The 20,730-nt window shown below is 37.3% G+C and overlaps 2 protein-coding genes across 4 annotated transcripts in view; one reads left to right on the top strand and one right to left on the bottom strand.

Annotated features, from left to right (window-relative positions):
- Window positions 1-11,049, top strand: part of LOC107589951 (VPS41 subunit of HOPS complex) — a 36,040-nt gene extending 24,991 nt beyond the window's left edge. Inside the window, exons 11-27 of the mRNA XM_016278536.1 lie at window positions 145-260; window positions 334-390; window positions 495-556; window positions 662-743; window positions 2,657-2,749; window positions 2,860-2,987; window positions 3,089-3,233; window positions 3,446-3,487; window positions 3,573-3,623; window positions 3,725-3,862; window positions 5,714-5,768; window positions 5,929-6,069; window positions 6,164-6,300; window positions 6,438-6,537; window positions 6,657-6,701; window positions 9,245-9,324; window positions 9,619-11,049. Coding sequence (XP_016134022.1) covers window positions 145-260; window positions 334-390; window positions 495-556; window positions 662-743; window positions 2,657-2,749; window positions 2,860-2,987; window positions 3,089-3,233; window positions 3,446-3,487; window positions 3,573-3,623; window positions 3,725-3,862; window positions 5,714-5,768; window positions 5,929-6,069; window positions 6,164-6,300; window positions 6,438-6,537; window positions 6,657-6,701; window positions 9,245-9,324; window positions 9,619-9,699 — 1,553 coding nt within the window. The 3' untranslated portion in view covers window positions 9,700-11,049. The remainder of the gene's footprint in view (window positions 1-144; window positions 261-333; window positions 391-494; window positions 557-661; window positions 744-2,656; window positions 2,750-2,859; window positions 2,988-3,088; window positions 3,234-3,445; window positions 3,488-3,572; window positions 3,624-3,724; window positions 3,863-5,713; window positions 5,769-5,928; window positions 6,070-6,163; window positions 6,301-6,437; window positions 6,538-6,656; window positions 6,702-9,244; window positions 9,325-9,618) is intronic.
- Window positions 11,050-11,075: 26 nt separating this feature from the next.
- On the bottom strand, window positions 11,076-19,625 carry cdv3 (carnitine deficiency-associated gene expressed in ventricle 3). 3 transcript variants are annotated; one of them, XM_016278532.1, is made up of 6 exons: window positions 19,520-19,625; window positions 19,146-19,377; window positions 16,602-16,678; window positions 14,259-14,386; window positions 14,007-14,169; window positions 11,076-11,747 (listed from the first exon to the last, which is right to left on the bottom strand). In XM_016278532.1, the coding sequence occupies exons 2-6, from the start codon at window positions 19,347-19,349 to the stop codon at window positions 11,621-11,623; spliced, it is 699 nt and encodes a 232-aa protein (XP_016134018.1). In that variant the 5' UTR covers window positions 19,350-19,377; window positions 19,520-19,625; the 3' UTR covers window positions 11,076-11,620. The 3 variants fall into 3 exon arrangements, with proteins under 3 accessions (XP_016134018.1, XP_016134020.1, XP_016134017.1); XM_016278534.1 differs by having other exon boundaries at window positions 14,007-14,166; window positions 19,146-19,607; XM_016278531.1 differs by having other exon boundaries at window positions 19,146-19,606.
- Between the last annotated feature and the right edge of the window lie 1,105 nt (window positions 19,626-20,730).

Raw genomic sequence — 20,730 nt, 5'->3', positions numbered from 1 at the left:
GACAGAATGAATGAACAGCTGGAATGCCATAATAATGCAGAGGGATAACAATCACCCAAAACCCACAGTCTAATCAGTTAAATTCCCATTTTGATGGTATAGTCATCATTTTAAATCTTTAAATCATCTGTGTTGTCATTCCAGAACACTCTGAGGGAGAGCCTCTATTCTACATCATCAGCCCTAAAGACATTGTAGTGGCTAAAGAAAGAGACCAGGATGACCACATCGACTGGCTTCTGGAGAAGAAGAAATATGAAGTAAGTGTTTAGCAGTTATATAATAACATTTAAAAATTTGAGCTGTACTTGATGATTTTGATTTTTGTTACAGGAAGCACTGATGGCTGCAGAGATCAGCTTCAAAAACATTAAACGGCATGATGTACAGGTGAAAACAAATGAATGATGTTATTTAATGTGCAGAAAGCTAGTCTGTCAGATAATAACCTGGACTCACAGTGTGGCTGCTTCCTGTCTGTGCTCTGTGAATAGAAAATTGGAATGGCGTACATCAATCATCTGGTGGAGAGAGGAGATTATGATGCAGCTGCCAGGTTCAGGACATCAACCTTCTGATTTATTGACCTGTTAACCATTTAAAATATGAATGGATGCCTTAATATATGCCCCATTTTTCTCTCTGTATTCCTTATTGACAGAAAATGTCAAAAAGTGCTTGGAAAGAACATGGATCTCTGGGAGAATGAAGTGTACAGGTTTAAAACCATTGGACAGTTGAAAGCAAGTCTGCAGAATTTTTATTTTTTTAAATAATAATTATTTGCCACCCTGTATTTTATTGTAAATAGTAGTATAATATTAATGAGGATACTTATTATTGTTATTATTATTAATTGTTATTAATAATAGTAATAAGTCAGTGTGATGTTATTATTGTTGTTGTTATAATTTATGCAATGTATATTATTATAACTTAGACAAAGTTCTGAGAAATTAATCAAATGTTTTTATTATTAATCGCTTTGGTGCATTTCTCAGATCAGAAATGAAATTCTCAAAACTACTTGTTCAACCTCCACATCATCTAGTCACTTCATCATAAAAGCAGTTTCTCATTCTTTTGAACAAGTTGCGATTGCTTTGGTACATTCATGCAATTGTCTGTTGTTTCCTACATTATCAGTGGCTAATGTCATGTTGCTCAAAATGTATTATATAGTTCTCTGTGCAATAGTCTTACCCCTCAAAACATCTAGTCATTAGTTCATCGTTTAAGTCAATAAAAGCAGAGTGGTTGATCTAGTTGTCATAAACTGTCAAGCATATTTTCTACACATTTCTATTAGACTTTTTGTAAATTTGCCATGAATTGTGCAAGTGAATCTTGACTTTCACTTATAAAGAGAATGTAGATCAACCAATGATAAACCAGTTTTCTGAAATAGCTCAAGTGTAACTGTGAATTCTATCCAGTCTCTTTCAATCAATATCCCACATACAGTAATGTGTAATTTGTACTTTTGAAATGGATATATGGCATACAGAAGAAGTGCAGCCTTACTGTCATCCAAACTGTTGCCATTGTTTACATCATGTAATACTAACAGAGTGCACTGTTATATTGACAACATGACTAAGACTTTTCATTTTGACAGCACTGATATGTTCATTGACATAAATACTTTCTTTTGAGAGATGAACTAAAAATTTTGAGTAAGTTAGAGGCTTTTGCAGGTAATCCATTTTGTGGTGCTGATTGTACAAATTGTTTTGAGAAATGCACATACTTTGCAAATATTAAGGATGATTTGAGAAATGCACCAAGAAGAGACTGAGAAAAACTGTAATAAAATGATTTTATTAATTAACAAAATGTTTTATATAGAATATATGAAACATATGAATAATATATTAAAACAGAACTTAATTTTATTAAGCATTGATAAAATGTCAATATTTTTTTTACTTTTTGTCAAGAATTTTAGTGTGATCTTTATTATGATTATGTTGTGATAATATATTAATAATATCACACTTTTATTATTATTATTAATGAACACTTTTGTGTTGTAAGAAATGAGTAACATTTTAATATATATATATGTATATATATATACAGTATGTGACCCTGGACCACAAAACCAGTCACCATAAGGGTCAATTTTTTTAAATTGAGATGTATACATCATCTGAAAGCTGAATAAATAAGCTTTCCATTGATGTATGGTTTGTTAGACAACAATATTGACAATATTTGGCCGAGATATTTAATAGCTATTTGAGAATCTGGAATCTGAGGGTGCAAAAACATCAAACAAATTGAGAAAATCCCCTTTAAAATTGTCCAAATTAAGTCCGTAGCAATGCATATTACTAATCAAAAATTAAGTTTTGACATATTTACGGTAGGAAATTTACAAAACATCTTTATGCAACATGATCTTTACTTAATATCCTAATGATTTTTGGCATAAAATAAAAATTTATTATTTTGACCCATACAATGTATTGTTGGCTATCGCTACAAATATACCGTGCTACTTATGACTGGTCTGTGGTCCAGGGGCACATATATTTTAAAATATTACAAAAATAATAATTCATCAAAAATATCAGTTTAACCTAAAATCTTTAATTTTTGCATTGCACAAATGCTATTTGTTAACTACCCACTCCATTCTACTTCCTCCCAGGCCATCAGTCAATACTTACCAAGAGGAGACCTTCGTCTTCGACCAGCAATATATGAGATGATACTTCACGAGTTCCTCAAGACTGACTATGAGGTATGTGTTTTCCATTAAACAGTTTTTTCACTTGCATGAACAAGATGGTAACCTATTACAACAACCAACTTTACGGAAGAAGGAAAATCCTTTTATTGTTCATCACACAGGGTTTTGCCACACTGATTCGTGAGTGGCCAGGAGAGCTGTATAACAACATGGCTATAGTTCAAGCAGTGAATGAACACCTGAAGAAGGACCCCACCAACAGCATGCTTCTCACCACACTGGCCGAACTGTGAGTAAATGCTGCCAATTCATCAATAAATGAAAAGCTTGTAAAATCATTTTAAAAGCAGCTCTGCACAAGTTCGACTGATCTTATATGTGTGTATGCAGCTACACATATGATCAGCGTTATGATCGTGCTCTGGAGATCTACCTGAAACTGAGACACAAAGATGTTTACCAACTCATTCACAAACACAACCTATTCTCCGCCATCAAGGACAAGATTGTCCTGCTCATGGATTTCGACAAAGAGGTAAAACATCTATTTTATTCCTTTGGCAATACTGAGGACCTTTGTTTTCGAATTTAATGCAAGAAACTTGTCAAGTGCATAAGTTCAGGAAGTTATGGATTGTTTTGCTGATGATATATATTATAGATGACTTTGGAACTGTGTGATTTATAGTCAGAGAGATGTGTCTGAAGGATATGTCCGCCTCTTTGTTCTCTCTCTTTTTTTTTTAGAAAGCTGTTGACATGTTGCTGGATAATGATGATAAAATATCGGTGAGTTCAGTGCAGTGGCCTCAGTCTTCTGATTAAACCCTCCTAACTCTGTACAGATGAACATCTGTGTGTTTCTCTCCCGCAGATGGACAAAGTGGTGGAGGAATTAAAAGACAGACCTGAGCTGTTACATGTGGTATGTTGAATATGAGCTGTTTAAATCATACGGATGTGTCTGAGGGGTCCAGCTGTATTAACATTGGATGTGTTACTTGCTTTTTGCCTGTTTCTCCTCAGTATTTGCATAAGCTGTTTAAGCGGGACCATCATAAGGGGCAGAAGTACCATGAGAGGCAGATCAGTTTGTATGCTGAGTATGACCGACCCAACCTACTGCCCTTCCTCAGAGAGAGCATGCACTGCCCACTAGAGAAGGTTTGTATAAAATGTGTCACTAAACAGGAAATAACACATTAATGGGGTACTTTTTTTTAAAGTTGACTTAATCATCATACATTACTGTTCTAAATTTTGGGCTCAGTATATCATCACATAATCCTGAGAAATTATGGTTTCCACAAAAATAGTAAAGCAAGAACATTTTTTTCAGCATTGAGAATAAGAAATGTTGAGCAAATGTAAAAAAAAAACTGGAGTAATGGCTGCTGAACACTCAGGTTTGCAGTCACAGGAATAAATTATGCATTTTAAAATATATTAAATTATAAAAGTTATTTTAATTTGTAATAATATATTTCACAATATTACAGTTTTTACTGTATTTTGATCAAATAAATGCAGCCTAGTGAGCATAAGAGAAACCATTTTAAAAAATGTACTGATCCCAAACTTTTATACAAAATGATATATATGAAGAGTTTAGATGCAAAAGCCTAAGTGCCGTTTTAGAAGAAATTTTCTTCTAAAATGAACATTTTTATCAGGCCCCTATGTTTATGTCCAGTTATTTCACTTAATTGGCAAATAACCTATTTATGTTAAGGTGATATATATGTATATACACACACACACACACACAGTGCCTTGTGAAAGTATTCATACCCCTTCATTTTTTATTTTTTTCCCCACATTTTTGTTGTTGCCTTATGTTAAACTGCTTTAAATTACTTTTTTTCCACATCAGTCTACACTCCATACAACATAATGACAAAAGCAAAAACAGAATTGTCACAACTTTGTAAATTTATTAAAAATAAAAAATAAGTACATTGAAATAAGTATTCATACCCTTAACTAAATATTTTGTTAAAGCACCTTACAGTCTTCAAGTCTTTTTTGTTTGATGCCACAAGCTTTGATCATCAGCATTTGGCAGTTATCTGCCATTCTTCACCTCACGTCTTCACCTCTCTCAGCATGAGGCTGCTACCAGCACACTTTACTTTTGGGATGGTACTCTGTAGGTGATGAGCAGAGCTGGTTTCCTTCAAACATGACATTTAGAATTGAGGTTCATCAGACCAGAGAATATTGTCTCACAGCCTGGGGGTCCTTTAGGTGCTTTTTTGCAAATACCAAGTGTATTTTCATGTGTCTTCACTGAGGAGAGGATTGAGTTTGGCCACACCGCCATAAAGCCCAGATCGGTGGAGTGTTGCAATGATGTTTATCCATCTGTAGATTTCTCCTATCTCCACATATGATCATGGAGCTCAACTAGAGTGACCATCAGGTTCTTGGTCACAGTCTAACCAAAGCTCTTCTCCATCAGTTGCTCAGTTTAGTCAGGAGGCCCGCTCTAGGAAGAGTCCTGGTTGTTTCAAACTTCTTTCATTAAGGGTAACAGAGACTTTCTCTTTTTTTTCTGAACTCTTCTCCAGATGTTTGGCTTGATGCAAACCTGTTTCTGAGCTCTACAGGCAGTTCTTTTGACCTCAGGGCTTGGTTTTTGCTCTGATATGCATTATCAGCTGTTAGACCTTTTATTAAGATGTGTGTGCCTTTCCAAATCATACCCATTCAATTGAATTTGCTACAGCTTAAGTATACTCGAAGTGTAGTAACATCTACAAGCAATATGAACTCCTGAGCTAAATTTCAACTGTCCCAGATGCAATGGAATCATTTAAGTTTTTTATTTTTCATAAATTTGCGAAGATGTTAAAAACCTGTTTTTTGCTTTGTAATTATATTGTATGGAATGTAGATTGATGTGAAAAAAAAGTCATTTAAAGCAGTTTACCATAAGGCAGCAACATAACAAAACGTGAAAAAAATGGAAGGGGTATGAATACAGATTTTGAACAGTTGCTTTGTGTCTTTCAGGCTCTGGAAATCTGTCAGCAGAGGCACTTTGTAGAAGAGACAGTCTTCCTGCTCAGTGAGTTCTGAATCATTGATCTGTGCATTTCTGTCATCAAACTTGATAGTTCTTTACACAGTAATTGATCCAGTGCAACAGAGGAGATGTCACTGTGTGTAAACTTTTCAACTAGCTGTAGCCTCTAGTGCTTCTGATGTATGCTTTTTTTCCCTGTCAGGTCGTATGGGAAACTGCAGACGTGCCCTGCAAATGATCATGGAGGAGCTGGCGGATGTGGACAAGGCCATTGAGTTTGCTAAAGAGCAGGATGACAGAGAACTCTGGGACGATCTCATCTCTTACTCTATAGACAAACCACGTATGAGACCTGACTCTATAGCAGCTCTTTCTGCTAAAAAAAATTACTAACTTACAATATTAGTAATGCTTCTTGTTTGTTTTCTTCATTCTAGCGTTTATCACAGGCCTCTTGAATAACATTGGAACCCATGTGGACCCAATCCTGCTCATTCACCGCATTAAAGAAGGGATGGAGATTCCTAACCTCAGAGACTCACTGGTTAAGATTCTACAAGACTACAATCTACAGGTGTGATCACTGCCGGTTAAACCAGCATTCCATTCAGACTAGAGTACTAATATAACTAGATGCTTGTTAAGATACATTTACTTGATCATTTTGTGTTCATGGAAAGTGTTCAGAACATCTTGATGTTTGTCCTGTAGATCTTACTGAGAGAGGGCTGTAAGAAGATCCTGGTGGCAGATTCACTGTCTCTTCTACAGAGGATGCACAGGACACAGAAAAGAGGAGTGCGGGTGGATGGTAAACAAGTATTTTGTCTTCCTGTCATCTAGGACAAAATTAATAAATATCAGGGCAAATCAGCAGCTGTTTTGTTCACTAGAAATGCTACAAAATTATTTTGCTTTTATTTCTCATAGAAGAAAACATCTGTGAATCCTGCCACACTCCTATTTTACCATCAGGTACACCCTAATGACTTTTAATGCATCCATTTGTATACATGAACACACACCCACACACAGGGACGCGGGAAGTAGGGGTGCTGAGGGGGCTGCAGCACCCCCTGTTTTCACATGGTTGCAAATGCAACGATAGGTTTGTTCATTTAAATTTTAAAATTTGTAATGATCTCTGAAATATAAATTGTACGTGGGCTATAATAAACCCATGTTTATCTTTATAAACATGATTAATTTTACTTGTGATGTTTTCTATATGGGATGATTAGCCCCCCCCCCCCCCCAACACGGACACACACAGCACCCCCAAAAGAAAGCATCTTCCCGCGCCCCTGCCCACACATGAAATATATGGGGAAATATAGAAAAAACACAATATAAAATACAATATAGAAAAACATTATAAACCTATTTCTTGAAAATGAATGCATATTAAATAACTATACTATTATATAAGTTGTGTGTGTTTGAGTGTATATGTACAGGTGCATCTCAAAAAAATTTTATATCGTGAAAAAGTCATTTTTTTGTAACTTATTTCAAAAAATGAAACTTTCATATATTCTAGATTCATTACATGTAAAGCATTTCAAACGTTTTTTTATTTTATTTTGATGATTAGAGCTTACAGCTCGTGAAAGTCAAAAATCCAGTATCTCAAAATATTAGAATGTTTCCGAAGATCAATCAAAAAAAGGATTTGCAAAACAGAAAAGTTTGAGTTCTTTAAAGTATGTTCATTTATGCACTCAATACTTGATTGGGGCTCCTTTAACACAAATGACAGCATCAGTGAGGTGTGGCATGGAAGCGATCAGCCTGTGGCTCTGCCGAGGCACTATTGAGCCTTCAGCTCGTCTGTATTGTTGGATCGACTGTTTCTCATGACGGGGTGACTCTTGATGCACTGACTCCAGCTTCAGTCCACTCCTCGTGAAGCTCTCCCAAGTGTTTGATTCGACTTTGACAGTATTCTCAAGCTTCTCAATTCACAAGGTTTGCTTGTGCACCTTTTCCTACTCAATTTCTTCCTTCCAGTCAACTTCGCATTTAATATGCTTTGATACAGCACTCTGTGAACAGCCGCCCCTTTCAGTCTATCAGGAAATTTTGGAGCACTTTATGCTTCCATCTGCTGACAAGCTTTATGGAGATGCTGATTTCCTTTTCCAGCAGGACTTTAGCACCTGCCCACAGTGACAAAACCACTTCAAAGTGGTTTGCTGACCATGATATTACTGTGCTTGATTGGCCAGCCAACATGCCTGACCTGAAGCCCATATGGAGTCTCTGGGATATTTTCAAGAGAAAGATGAGAAACAGTCGATCCGCACTGAAGGCTCAGTAGTGCCTCAGCAGAGCCACAGGCGGATCGCTTCCATGCCACACCTCACTGATGCTGGAGTTTGTGCTAAAGAAGCCCTGACCAAGTATTGAGTGCAGAAATTAACTTACTTAAAAAAAAAAAAAGTTTTTCTGTTTTGCAAATCCTTTTTTTTTTAATTGATCTTAGGAAATATTCTAATATTTTGAGATACTGGATTTTTAACTTTCATGAGCTGTAAGCTCTAATCATCAAAATTAAAACAAAGAAATTTTGAAATGTTTTACCTTACATATAATGAATCTAGAATATATGAAAGCTTTTGAAATATTACAATTTTCACAATATTCTTATTTTTTGAGATGCACCTGTTTGTGTGTGTATATATATATATATATATATATATATATATACCTAAAGGACTATCAGACTCTGAGAAACAAGAGTCTCTGGTCTGATGAACCTCAATTCCAAGTATCATGTTTGAAGCAAACTAGGCACTGCTCATCACCTGAAGAGTACCACCCCAAAAGTAAAGTGTGCTGGTAGCAGCCTCATGCTGTGGAGCTGTTTTTCAGCAGCAGGGACTGAGGGACTCGTCAGAGTAGAAGAAAAGCTCAGTGCACCAAAATATTGTCCAGAGCATTCAGAACCTCTGACTGGGCAGAAGGCTCACCTTCCAACAGGACAATGACTCTAAGCACACAGCAAGAGTGGCTTATAGACAACTCTGTGAATGTCCTCGAGTGGCCCAACCACAGCCTGAGCTTGAACCCAATCAAATAATTCTGGATAAACTTGAAAATGTGCATTTGCTCCCGTCCAACCTGACAGAGCTAGAGAGGTGAAGAGGTGAGGAGAAAAATGGCAGATAATTGCCAAATGATTTCGCATCAAACAAAAAAGCACTAAGACTGTAAAGGTAGACTTTAAAAAAAAGAAAAAAGAAAAAAAAATTTATGAGGTTGTGACAATTCTGTTTTTGCTTTGTCAGTATGGTGTATGGAGTGTAGATTGATGTGGAAAAAAAGTAATTTAAAGCAGTTTAACAAGGCAGCAACATAAAATGTGAAACAATGAATGGGGTATGAATACTTTCAAGGCACTATATGTGTGAATTTTTAAATGGATAACGTGCACAATATATACAAAAAAACTGAAAAATAAGAGCTGTCACCCAATCATTATTTTAATTCTTATTTTTCATTTAATTCACTCAAAGACACGGCTCAGGCATTTGGTGTGGTGGTGTTTCACTGCAGACACATGTTCCACAAGGAGTGTCTGCCGTCCCCTGGGAATGTAAGTCTTCTTTAATCTTTACATATAACTGCTTTTTAAAGGTGAAGTATTTTTTGTAATCCACCTTAATATGCAAAAACAGCTAGAAGACTAAGTTGCACTATCCAAACCCATTTAGCTAGCATTCTAATTGCTCAACCAATGGCATTTATTAATGCTAGAGATGCAGAAATGACACACTTCACATTTGAACCAGCCTGCTGCATTCAAACGTTGAGCCTTTATCTTAGAAAAGGAGAAATGTTTATTTTGCTTTTGCACTATTAACGTTTTGCATTTTATGTTCTTTGGCAGGTCCCAGGAATACAGTATTGTAACATCTGCAGTGCAAAGCGGAGAGGACCAGGCAGTGGCATACTGGAGATGAAGAAATAATCATTCCTTCTAGTAGAATAACAGTTCTACAATTACCACTCACTCATCAGAACCTGTCAAAAATGAAACGATCTTAAAATAATCTTTCCTTTACTAACAGTATTTATTAATGCAAGCTTGTGATTGCTAGATTTTGTTTCATAAAAGCACCAATAAAGCACTCATATAATCTGTTGACGTCTTTTGCCACAATGTTCCAAACAAAACATGCAGTACATCGTCACTTTTTTTTCCCTCAAATCTTTCTTTCCATTAAGAACATTTTGATTACTAATATTTTTGAATGGTTTGTATGAACAGACACCATCTGGAAAATGTTTCAATGTCATTCAGATGAATGCAAAAATGTATCAGTTTTTGTAAGGCTGAACTTTACTGACAAGTCATATACCGCAAACATACAGCAAAATAATTCAGCTAAATGTATTACCACAAAACCGTAGTTTAGTACACCACCCTCAACTGCTCGAAGAAAGGCATAAACAAACAACCCAGCAGTTTCTGTCCAGTCAAATAAAATAAAAAAACCCATGGTGAGTGAGGAGTTTAAAGTCCAAACAGAATAGCTAGATTGTTATTTGCACATTGTAAACAAAATCACATCTACATTAGCTAGAACTCATTTGACATGACCAACTATTCATAGCAATGACTGCAGCACCTTCTACAGACCACAGCTGCAAAAATACACATCAAACCACAAACATAATATGAGATTAGAAAGGTTAAACTTTAATAATGGTTCGTCAATCATCATGGAATCAAATAAAATGAGGAGAGGAACAGGGATGAAATGGTTAAAGGGACATTGTTAGAGAAAATCTATTATTCGCAATATGTTGACAAACTAGCGCAGAACTACATTCTCACAGAGGGATACGGAGGTGGTTTTTACTCAGAGTGGTAAGAATCAAATCAAGCAGGCTTTATCTGCAAAACGACCAGCAAGTGCCTTCCAGAATGCTATTTTAACACATTCTCTAAATATATATATATTTCTCTCCCATCACTTTCATATTTTTTCCCCCCACAGTAAGGCCACTTTAAAAAGTAAATTTGAAGACTCAATGCCTCTGTCAACAGATCTTGCAAAATGGGGAGGGAAAACAATTTAATTTAAGGTTACAGTTAAAACGTTGAGCTGCTCCTCTTTGGCCGGACTGGTGTTAATTCCTGCAGCCAATCAGAGCCCAGGACCTGGTCGACATTGTAACCACAGATATGTAACTTACTGAGGTAGCCTCCACTCTCTAGTCCCCAAACCAAAAACTCCCAGCATTCTGTCATCACAATGTAAGAAAAACAAATCCAATGGTTTGGGAGTTATACTGACGTAGTGAAGAAAAAAAAACCCTCAGCAGATGTTGGTTTGTTTGTTTAATTCTCACCCAATGTCTTGAACTCCATCCTCAAAGTGGCTTTTCTCATTTTCTCAGGGTTGGCCGATGTCCAGTGGCTCTGCCGGCCAACCACCCCCATGAGGAAATCAACCGTAAGAAACATTTGATGCCTTGTTCGTTTGATGCAGTGTCATTCATCTTGGTGAACGGTATCGTATGAAGCAGAATTTGAAATATCAGTCAGTTCCTGTTGCTGCAGCCCGTTTTAAATGCAGTTGATAAGGGAGGGCCTTTATCAGCCGTGTCCGTGTGTGTATGAGAGGATTTTGATGGATAAATGGGTCAAAATATGTTAATTTCTGGGTGTTGCTTGACAGAGGTCTAATGGGATGTTTATGTATTGTTGTGTGCGAGTGTGTGTGTGTGTGTGTGTGTGTGTGTGTGCGCGCATGTGTTGGTTGTGTGTGTGAAAATGGGCACAGATGTCTCCAGCTCAGTAAAGACTGCATCAGACAGCTTTCCCCCAACGAGTCTTACTGTACCATTGGCGGTAGGCTTGGGGGGGGAGGGGGAGATGGCTTTTATTTGTCCCCCAGGATGGCATACTGATTATCTAACTGTAGATGTTGCATGGAGCCTGGGCCTTCCCCTTCTCTGACCCGGCTCTTGTGCTTAACCACCTCGAAGGTCTTCTCCATCTCTCTGTCCCTGCAACAAAATATCCACCAGTATGCAGGATTGGTTATGCTCAAAATGGAATACTCGCTACTGTATAGTATGTATATATTTTAAACCAGGGGTCTTCCACTAAAATTGCTTGAGGACCAGTAAAGAACCCTCCTCACCAGCCGACGTCCGGACAATTATATACCTAAAAACATGAATTGATGGTTTTTGCCAGACCAGGGTATCTGCAGGATTTTAAATCTTAAATTTAAGACTTTAGGACCTTTTTTAATATCTGCACAAATAAAATTAAAATGAATGTAAAAAGCATGATTTAGAGATCAGATACAGGTTTTCACACACACAAAAAAAAAAGTAAAAAATACATGTTTACCGTCTTAATTGTTTACATTTTTATAATGCATTATCTTCTCGATCCACTAGTTCACATTTACAACTCACATGGGTTGATTTTCACATTGGTCAGTCTGAACAAAAACAGCAGGGCTTAATGAAAATTTAAATTCAATCTCTGCCAGCAGGTGGCACTTTTGGAATGGCAGAAATATAGCGGTTTCGCTGGTAAGGGCAGTACACAAAGCAGCAGCTGAATTTGAAATGTGCAGCGCTCATATTTAATCAATAAAATAATAGCCTTTTGAAGTTTAATCGTTACATTCTGTCCCCAAATTGAGGGCCTCCTGAAATCATAACTAAGAATATCTTGTACCATTTAAGACTTTAAAGGGGTCATATGATGCCATTTAAATTTTTCCTTTCTTTTTGGAGTGTTACAAGCTCTTGGTGCAAAGAAGATCTGTAAAGTTGCAAAGACTAAAGTCTCAAATCCAAAGAGATATTCTTTATAAAAGTTAATCAACCACGCCTACCTAAAACGGTTCGTTCTAACACGCCCCCACATGTCTACGTCACGATGTGGGAAGATTTGCATAACGCCGCCCAAATGTTCACGCAAAGAAAGAAGGCGTAACTTTTATTCTTGCTGTATTATTGTTGCCGCCGCAGCCATGTCGTGAAGACGCTGTGTTTCGTTGTGAAAGCGAAACTATTTTGTTTGGCCTTCCAAAAGAGGACGATATCCGCTTCGTCATACACCTCGCTTTTTCAGACCGATGAGCTTTGCAAAAATCGCCGCATTTCAGAAAGGCTGGGCATAGAGGAGAAACAATAATGTACAGTGTGTGGAAAATAATGTGTTTTTTAACCTTAAACTGCATAAACATTTCATTACACCAAATAATGTTCTTTTTAGCAACATCATATGACCCCTTTAAGGACCCGTCAACTTCACTCATTTTTGAGAACCCAATTGTTTTTCACTCACTGAAAGTGTCATCTGTGTGAGTGCAGCTCTCTGCTCTCGTCATTGCACACACACATTGCACACACAACTGCTTCTAAACGGCTCGACTGAGCTGATCTTGATATAAATTAGATTTTATTAGAAATTAGCATTTATTTATTTATTTCATTGTCAAAACCTTTGGACCGCATGGACGCATCTTAAACAAGTATTTCAAATAGAATGCAAAAATAAGTGTTTTAAATGGTAGGTAACTACAAGACAATATGTGAATACATTTCTAATTAGTTTCTGCTTCATGTTGCGTTATCTTCCTTATGAAAACTAGATAAACTTTTATTAATAACAATTAAAACTAACATAACTGGTATAACTAAAACTACACCAAAATAATTTATTTTTTACTAAATGCACATTTTCAAGACCCAAAATCTAAAGATAATTTTACGTTTTGAAAAATGGCATACTTTTTACACTCCTGCATTAATCGCATAACACTAAAATGTCTCATCCAATCAGAAATTTCAGAACTATACATTTTATAATGCACATTTGGGCAGTTTGGCTATTTTAGTATTATTTGTGTACTATTATAGTACTTATTATTTTGAATCAGCTTGCTTTTTTTTTTTTTTTTAAGTTTAGTAATTTTGTCATTCATATTAAGCTTTAGTCATTTTAGTACTTATTTTATTTCAGATAGTTGTCAAGGCAACATTTTTACATTACATTTAAGTTTTTCATATTTCAGCTTAATTTCTATTCACAAAATTCATTTTTAATTATTTTAGTAAACAAAACACCATTATTCCATGCACAGAGAAAATCTGCACAGTACAAATACTGCGGAAATCGCTGCACATCAGTATGGCATTCCTAACATACTCCGTGTATGAGGAAAATCGAGGAAGGAAGCTAAAGGTACATCTGATTAAGCAATGAACAGTACAGACTTTTAGAAGAGCTCAGTCACTTACTTGCGAGTCTCCACGTGTCTGGCGGTGGAGAGGAGAGAGGGAAACTGGGTGTCGTTGATTTCTGGAGGCCCTTGAGTTGGGCCTTTCTTGGTAGAGGTTAACCGGGCCCCTGGGGGACGATACACGCCAGGTGCTTTGGGCTCAGGAACCTCAACTTCCTCTACTAACAGGAAATTAGACATTAGTGTTTAAAAACTAATCTCAACTAATACTTTCATTAGTTGGCTATTTATACTAACACTGCCGACTCACCCGGAGCAGCTGAGGGGGGGGCGCTTGATTTATTCCAGGGTCCAGAGATTTTATCACCAGTGACCAGGATGATCTCACCATCCTCGCCCACTTCCTCCTTCTCGTATTCTTCCTCCTCCTTCTCATCACTATCAGACAGACGAAAAATTGTGTACTTCAATAGAGATACGCTGTAACATGTATGAATTCAAATAAACTCTTTGCTTTGATAAATGTTCTAATATATGAATAAAATTTGTAACCCTGTTTAAGCGATTCCAAATTAGTCTTTACCATTTCTAGAATTTGTACAGGGTTTGCATTTTTCAATGACAAGAGTATTGTAATTTGCAATTTCTTTATTTCTGAAGCAGATGTATTATACGTGACAGCATTAAAGTTTCTTAATCCATATGATTCATCTTAAGACATAACTGACTGTTCAAATTAAAGGTGCAGTAGGAGATCTTGGAAAATACTACCTTTAGAACGAGTGTTTTAATTGGACGAACATTTCTTGGTTCTACGCCTTCCACAGAATATATAAATACATTTAGACCACTTAACTTAATGATTGCTATCGGGATGTGAAGAGACTTTCAACCAGCATTAAAAAAAATGTTTCTGAAGACAATCACCTATTGCACCTTTAATGCTTCATAAAAGCATTTTGAGATTTAAGAAGTGAGTGTGCATCTCAATCAGTGCCAATCCTAGACTTCGGGGGCCCTACGCAAAACTGTGTCGGCAGCGGCGTTGGGGGGTTGAGTGGGGTATATGAGTGGTTATAAACGAATGAATGAAACACATTTGTCTCTTCCGCAGTTCGGTATGCTTTCACATTTTTTTTAGTCTCGAGCAAGACTGTACGACATTTACATTACATGATTTGACTGATTTTTACGTAGAAAGGGCGACAGCGCACTGCATTAAAAGAAATGATCATTCATGTTTTCAGAACCACTGGCCAAATTCAAAAACTACACTAAAATTAAATCATCTTTGAGAGCAAGGGGGCCACCTGGTGTTTCAGGGGCCCTATGCAGCTTGCGTATTTTGCGTATAGGGAGGATCGGCTCTGATCTCGATGCATCAAAGCCACCTGCATAAAAGATGGTGAGAATTAATGCACGACTATTCCATCACGAATAAATCTCTCAATTAGTAAAATGAGTGTCTATTAAGCCTTGCACAATTTTCAGCTGTCCCAGATGAAAGATTGGCATCGTGAAACAATCATGGCGATTTCTGTGATAGTGGCTCCTAATCAGTGCTCTTATGTCGTACAGTGAGAGAGGTTCAAAGACGGCTGTTGTCACGGTCTTGCGACCAAAGATAGTCTACGATACTTTTCTGACTGTCACGTGTCATAAATTTAGCATGAACATCACAGTGTGTTTGCTGGTACGATCCAAGTTTACTGAGCCAATAAAAATGCGACATGAAATCAACGCGACATGGCGCTAAAACATAAAACTTCTCACATCAAGCTCTTATTCCCTCCTCTTTCACCGCTTCCACTTTTTTTTCAGCACACATAAAAATACAACTGTTATAGTGTGATTCATACGGTGCGTTCCAAACGGGATATATCGCCCTCCGAAGGTCACTTCGGAGTGAAAACAATCATGGATCATACTGAAGGGTCGTTCCAAACCGAAGTGCTCAAAACTGGCCACTTCAAAGGGCCCTTCGGAATGAAGGATTTCGAAGGGTACAACTGATGGACACTTCGGGTTCCCATGATCCTATGTGCAGATTCTTTGCATGATGACGGTACCTCCATGTGACGCAGAAGAGCACTTCAAGAAACAGTTGTTTGGTCCCCTACACCCTTCAACCCTTCGAAGCTCTCACTCCGGAGGGTAAACCCTTTGAAGGAATTAGGGCACAGGGATGAGCCCTTCCGAATGGAACGCAGGGAGAATGCACTTTGTTTACCACTAGCACATGCCGATGACGTTCTATTCTTCTATAGTAACGTGCGTTGCAGCGTACGGGTCAATTGGTGTCATCATCGTACAGGCTACACGTCGCACCCAAGTTTATTAGATCCACATTGTGACATGCAATGATCTTATAGGATTGCTAAAACCGTGCCGTGTGTAGAAGGCTTTATAGATTACGCAACATTTTAATTAATAAGGTACACTTAAAATTATACAGTCTAATCCTGTTTATGTGAAATAACCCTGTTCCCGACCAGGTTTGAGCTTTTGGACCTGTTACTATGACAGCAGCTCCGAGATGAACAGTCCTGCCAAATTGCCAACAATAAAATCCAGCTAACTGGGTAATCCATGTATGAAAAACGGACCCCAGTAGCATCAAATTCATTAGATGCCAACTGTTTGTGCTTCACACCTCATCTGCAGGGCCTGGAGTCGGAGTCCGGTGTAGTCCACCTCCTTCTGCTCAAAGTCCTTCCATTCCTCATCCTCCTGGAGTGACAGTTTAAGAAAAGAGAGGTGACCCTTATATAGAGTTCAATGAACTAATTTTTAGAGATTTTAAGACAATACAAGAACCAAGTTAATGTCTATACTATATATTAACTATATATTTCTGGAACTACAGTGGAGTCAGTCACAGCACTTGGTTCCTAAGTGTAGATTATAAATGTAATTTATAAATGAAGTTGTGTAATGTAAGTAGGGCTGGGCAAAAAAACGAATGTGATTTTCATGTGCATCTCGTCAGTAAAGCCGCTTCTGGTGATTAGTGGTAAATCTCCAGCACGTGCTTTCTGATGGAGCGGCATTTACTACACAGAGCCATAGATCACTGACAAGCTGATATTTATATATTTAATCTGAATATATAAGAGCTACATGGAGGAACATATTGCTGTTTATTACTTTTTAAGTATGTTGCAGCCATGATTAAGTTCATGACTATAAGTGACTCATCAATATTGATCAATAAACTTGATGAAAAATATATAATACAAATATTTAGATATTAAGAGAGCTACACGGTGAACTTTTATAAAGACACATTTGGCCATTAATGCATCATTATGCAAAAACTTGAGGCAAGTTCTCCACATGAAAACCCATGACTGATCAGCAAGCTACTTTTTTCTTGCCAATATGGTACAAAAAATTGAGTAGCTTAAAGTAAATAAACTGAAATGTGTAGTGTGTATATAAGGATGTTCAAGGCGCAGTAAGCGATTTCTGAGAAACACATGAAATCACTGAAACAAACTCGCCCCTACCAAAAAGGATCCTACCCCTATCTTGATAGCTCTGCACCCAAATTCATAAATATGCTATGCAACATAGGCACCTCCCCCATCCCAAGTGGACACGCCCCTTAATGGTGACTGGCTTCTCTTTTTTTTTTTGCACCTTTAACAGTAACAATATGTTTGACGGGCTATTTTAAGGTTGCATGTAACTAAGCGACCATGCAGTCCTTTAAAGTCACAAAAAAGTATTCCGTGAAAGTATTGTAAAGTACATCCAAATTAAACAAGTTATCAAAAAGAAAAAATGTAGGGCAGGGGTTCTGTCTATCAGTTGCTGATTTCATTTGGAGGCAGATGAGATGAACATGAGCTTGCAGGGACAGGGGGTACTGTAAATGGACTCAAATGACTGGATACATCATCAGAGAAGTCTGGGATCAGTTGCATTAAAGGGGTCATATGATGCGATTTCAAGATTTCTTTTCTCTTTGGAGTGTTACAAGCTGATTGTGCATAGATAAGATCCCTGAAGTTGCAAAGACTAAAGTCTCAAAACCAAAGAGATATTCTTTATCAAAGTTAAGACTCTGCCACGCCCCCCTAAAACGGCTCGTTCTAACACGCCCCCACATATCTACCTCACTATGTGGAAATATTAGCATAATGCACCCAAATGTTCAGCAAAGAAAGAAGGCGTGGTTTCAGTAACCGCAGTTAGTGTTGAAGCAGCCATGTCAGGGAGACGCTGTGTGTTTCTAGGCGAAAGCAAAAGCACTTTATTTGTATTTATATGTACAGTATTTGAAAAATAATGTGTTTTTTGAACATTAAAGCATGTCAACATATTCTGTTACACCAAATATACATCGCAGTAATAATACAGTAATACATCGCAAAACATGCCTACTCTTCTGTTACACACTCAAAAGTATGTGCTTTTTCTTCATAAAGGGATTACACACTTTTAGGGAACAGCATAATTAGGCGAACTGATGCAACGTGCAGGATTTCATTAAAGTGACCTGATGTCACTGTAAAAGTACAAAACTTGCGTTCATTTGCACATTGCTATTCTGTACTGTCTTACAAGAGAAACAAGCATTTGGTGGAGGTGAAGGACACAGTTACAGCAGCAGTTATAAAACCCCTGCTGGAAGATTGATGCCCTTAGCAACGAATGTCAGTATGATGTCACATCACCCAACATACCTCACGACCAAATGCTACTTCTATTTAAGGGTAACATTAAAGGCATGGTTCACACAAAAATTACACCTCTGTCATCGTTTGCACACCCTTGTGTTGCTCCATTGCCATATGAAATGTTAGGCTGTCAATATCTAATGTTCTGCCAAAAATCTGATTGTCTAGAGGAAAGAAAGTCAGGCAGGGTGAGTAACGTTCAATTACGACAATATGATTGTAAAATTAACTATCAATTTAAGTAACGTAGCCAGCTGTCAGAAACATAAACCGATGATAGCTACAGCACAATATCACATTAACTTCCTTTATGAAGATAAAAGAAAAATGTAACCTTTTATTGGAGTTGTTATTTGCTTGTTGTCACAAAACTGAGTGAACGGCCTGCTTAGACCACATTGCGCTTTTAGAACGTTCACGCGCCCTTTGTAACGTTACCTACAAACGCTGTCTAGATAGGCAGCTCACTAGGTTTTGTGACACAGCCCGTGTGTTGTTTGACTGTGCGTTACCTTTTCCATCTGCGCGTCCTGATTCTCACTCTTCGTCGACTTCTCCTTCTCCCTCTTCATCTTTTTCACCGCCATCACGGTTCCTCCAGCTCCTCCGGTCGCCTGCTCCTTCCCCTTGCCCTTCTCCTTCTTTTTCTTCTTGTCGCGCTTAGCGAAGAAGTCATCCAGACTCTTCTCCACGCCGGCCGGAGCCACATCCGCCATCTTATCCCCAAATCTCCTCCACTAAACACTAAAAAAAAGCTTATAAATGATCAGATCAGTGTCTGAAGCGACAGCAAACGAGCCCTTGCGTGCGTGTCTGACAGGTAATCCGTATGTTTCATGTGTATCCGCAGGTTAAAGGTGTGCTGAGAGCAGCATGACAGACTCACCAGCTGAAAGTGTGACACACACACACACACACACTCGCCCAATGCACCGGATAGTGTTGCTTCCGATCTGACCCGGATGGGAAAGAGGCTTTGTGATTGACAGTTCTGCTATCCAATCGCTGAGCGACTATGTTAGTTTTCGACCAATCCTATCGCAGGGTGAGGATTCTGCAGAGTGCTTTTGCCAGATTGTGCAATTTTGTTCTACAATTCGTTGGTAGTAGTTATACAACACTTGTGGAGTAATTTAGTTAACAAATGAAAGAAAACTTATGATACATTTAGATATGCAGCTGTGCTAAAAACTGCACAGAAGAGGCAGAGTTGCAGAAATAATGTTAAATATTAATATAATATTAATATATAATAAATGTTCATATTTATTGTTTTAAACATGATATTTTGAATATAGAAACAATAGAATTATAAATAAAAACATGATATAAAGTACTTAGCTGGTTATTAACACAAAATAGCAAATATTTAATGATTTTTTTTATTATTTTTTTTTTTAAATTCAAGAATCTGCCGTTAAATAACTTAACAAATCTGAAAATTAAGGGTGGGCCCGTCAATGCCTTTAAGTTTCTTGCTTAGGGCCCTTTATAAAAATAAGGAACTGAAATAGGATGTTGTTAAGATGAAATACTATTGGGAACGTAATGTTTTGCTGTGTAGCATAGGATTTTAATTTAATTTATTATTTTATTTTTTTACTGGCATTTGGTTTTTTCATTTATTTTTTTAAGGTGGAGCACACACAGCCAGCATAAAGTTTTATAGGCCAAAAATTGTATTATGGTATTGTTTTATTGTTTTAGTATTTCTCAAATAACTCAAGACAGAATTTGCAAAACAAAGACTATAAAACCTAACTGCATTCTAGCATGCAGCAATGTGATTGAGAGGGTTTATAAAAAGACTACAAACATCTGTTGCCTTTTGAGAGACTGTGAATGAATGACCGTCCCAGTTGTGTGTCACACCGAACAGCATGTGAATAGAAAAGCTTCATTCAGCATATACAGAGCAAACAGGGAAGATTCCAGAAACCTTTGACCCATTTCAATCAGGGGGGAAACATTGGCATGTGTGCTCTACTTTGCTTTTTTAAACCGGCTTTGCTTTAAATATTGACAAAAATCAACTACAGACTGAAGAAGCCTTCAAAGCCTTTTTATTTGTATTGCTCAGCAGTAAATGTGCTACAA

This window comes from Sinocyclocheilus grahami, unplaced genomic scaffold, assembly GCF_001515645.1.
Source record: "Sinocyclocheilus grahami isolate Dianchi unplaced genomic scaffold, SAMN03320097.WGS_v1.1 scaffold122.1, whole genome shotgun sequence".
NCBI lineage: Eukaryota > Metazoa > Chordata > Actinopteri > Cypriniformes > Cyprinidae > Sinocyclocheilus > Sinocyclocheilus grahami.
The sequence above is the reverse complement of the archived record's forward strand: the minus strand, read 5'-3'. Positions and strand labels throughout refer to the sequence as shown.

Coding starts and splice junctions, on each gene's coding strand:
- cdv3 (XM_016278532.1), bottom strand. CDS start 19,349: ATGGCGGATGTGGCTCCGGCCGGCGTGGAGAAGAGTCTGGATGACTTC. Junction 14,170..14,258: donor CCCCCCCTCAGCTGCTCCGG/GTGAGTCGGCAG, acceptor ATTTCCTGTTAG/TAGAGGAAGTTGAGGTTCCT. Junction 11,748..14,006: donor AGACACGTGGAGACTCGCAA/GTAAGTGACTGA, acceptor ATTTTGTTGCAG/GGACAGAGAGATGGAGAAGA.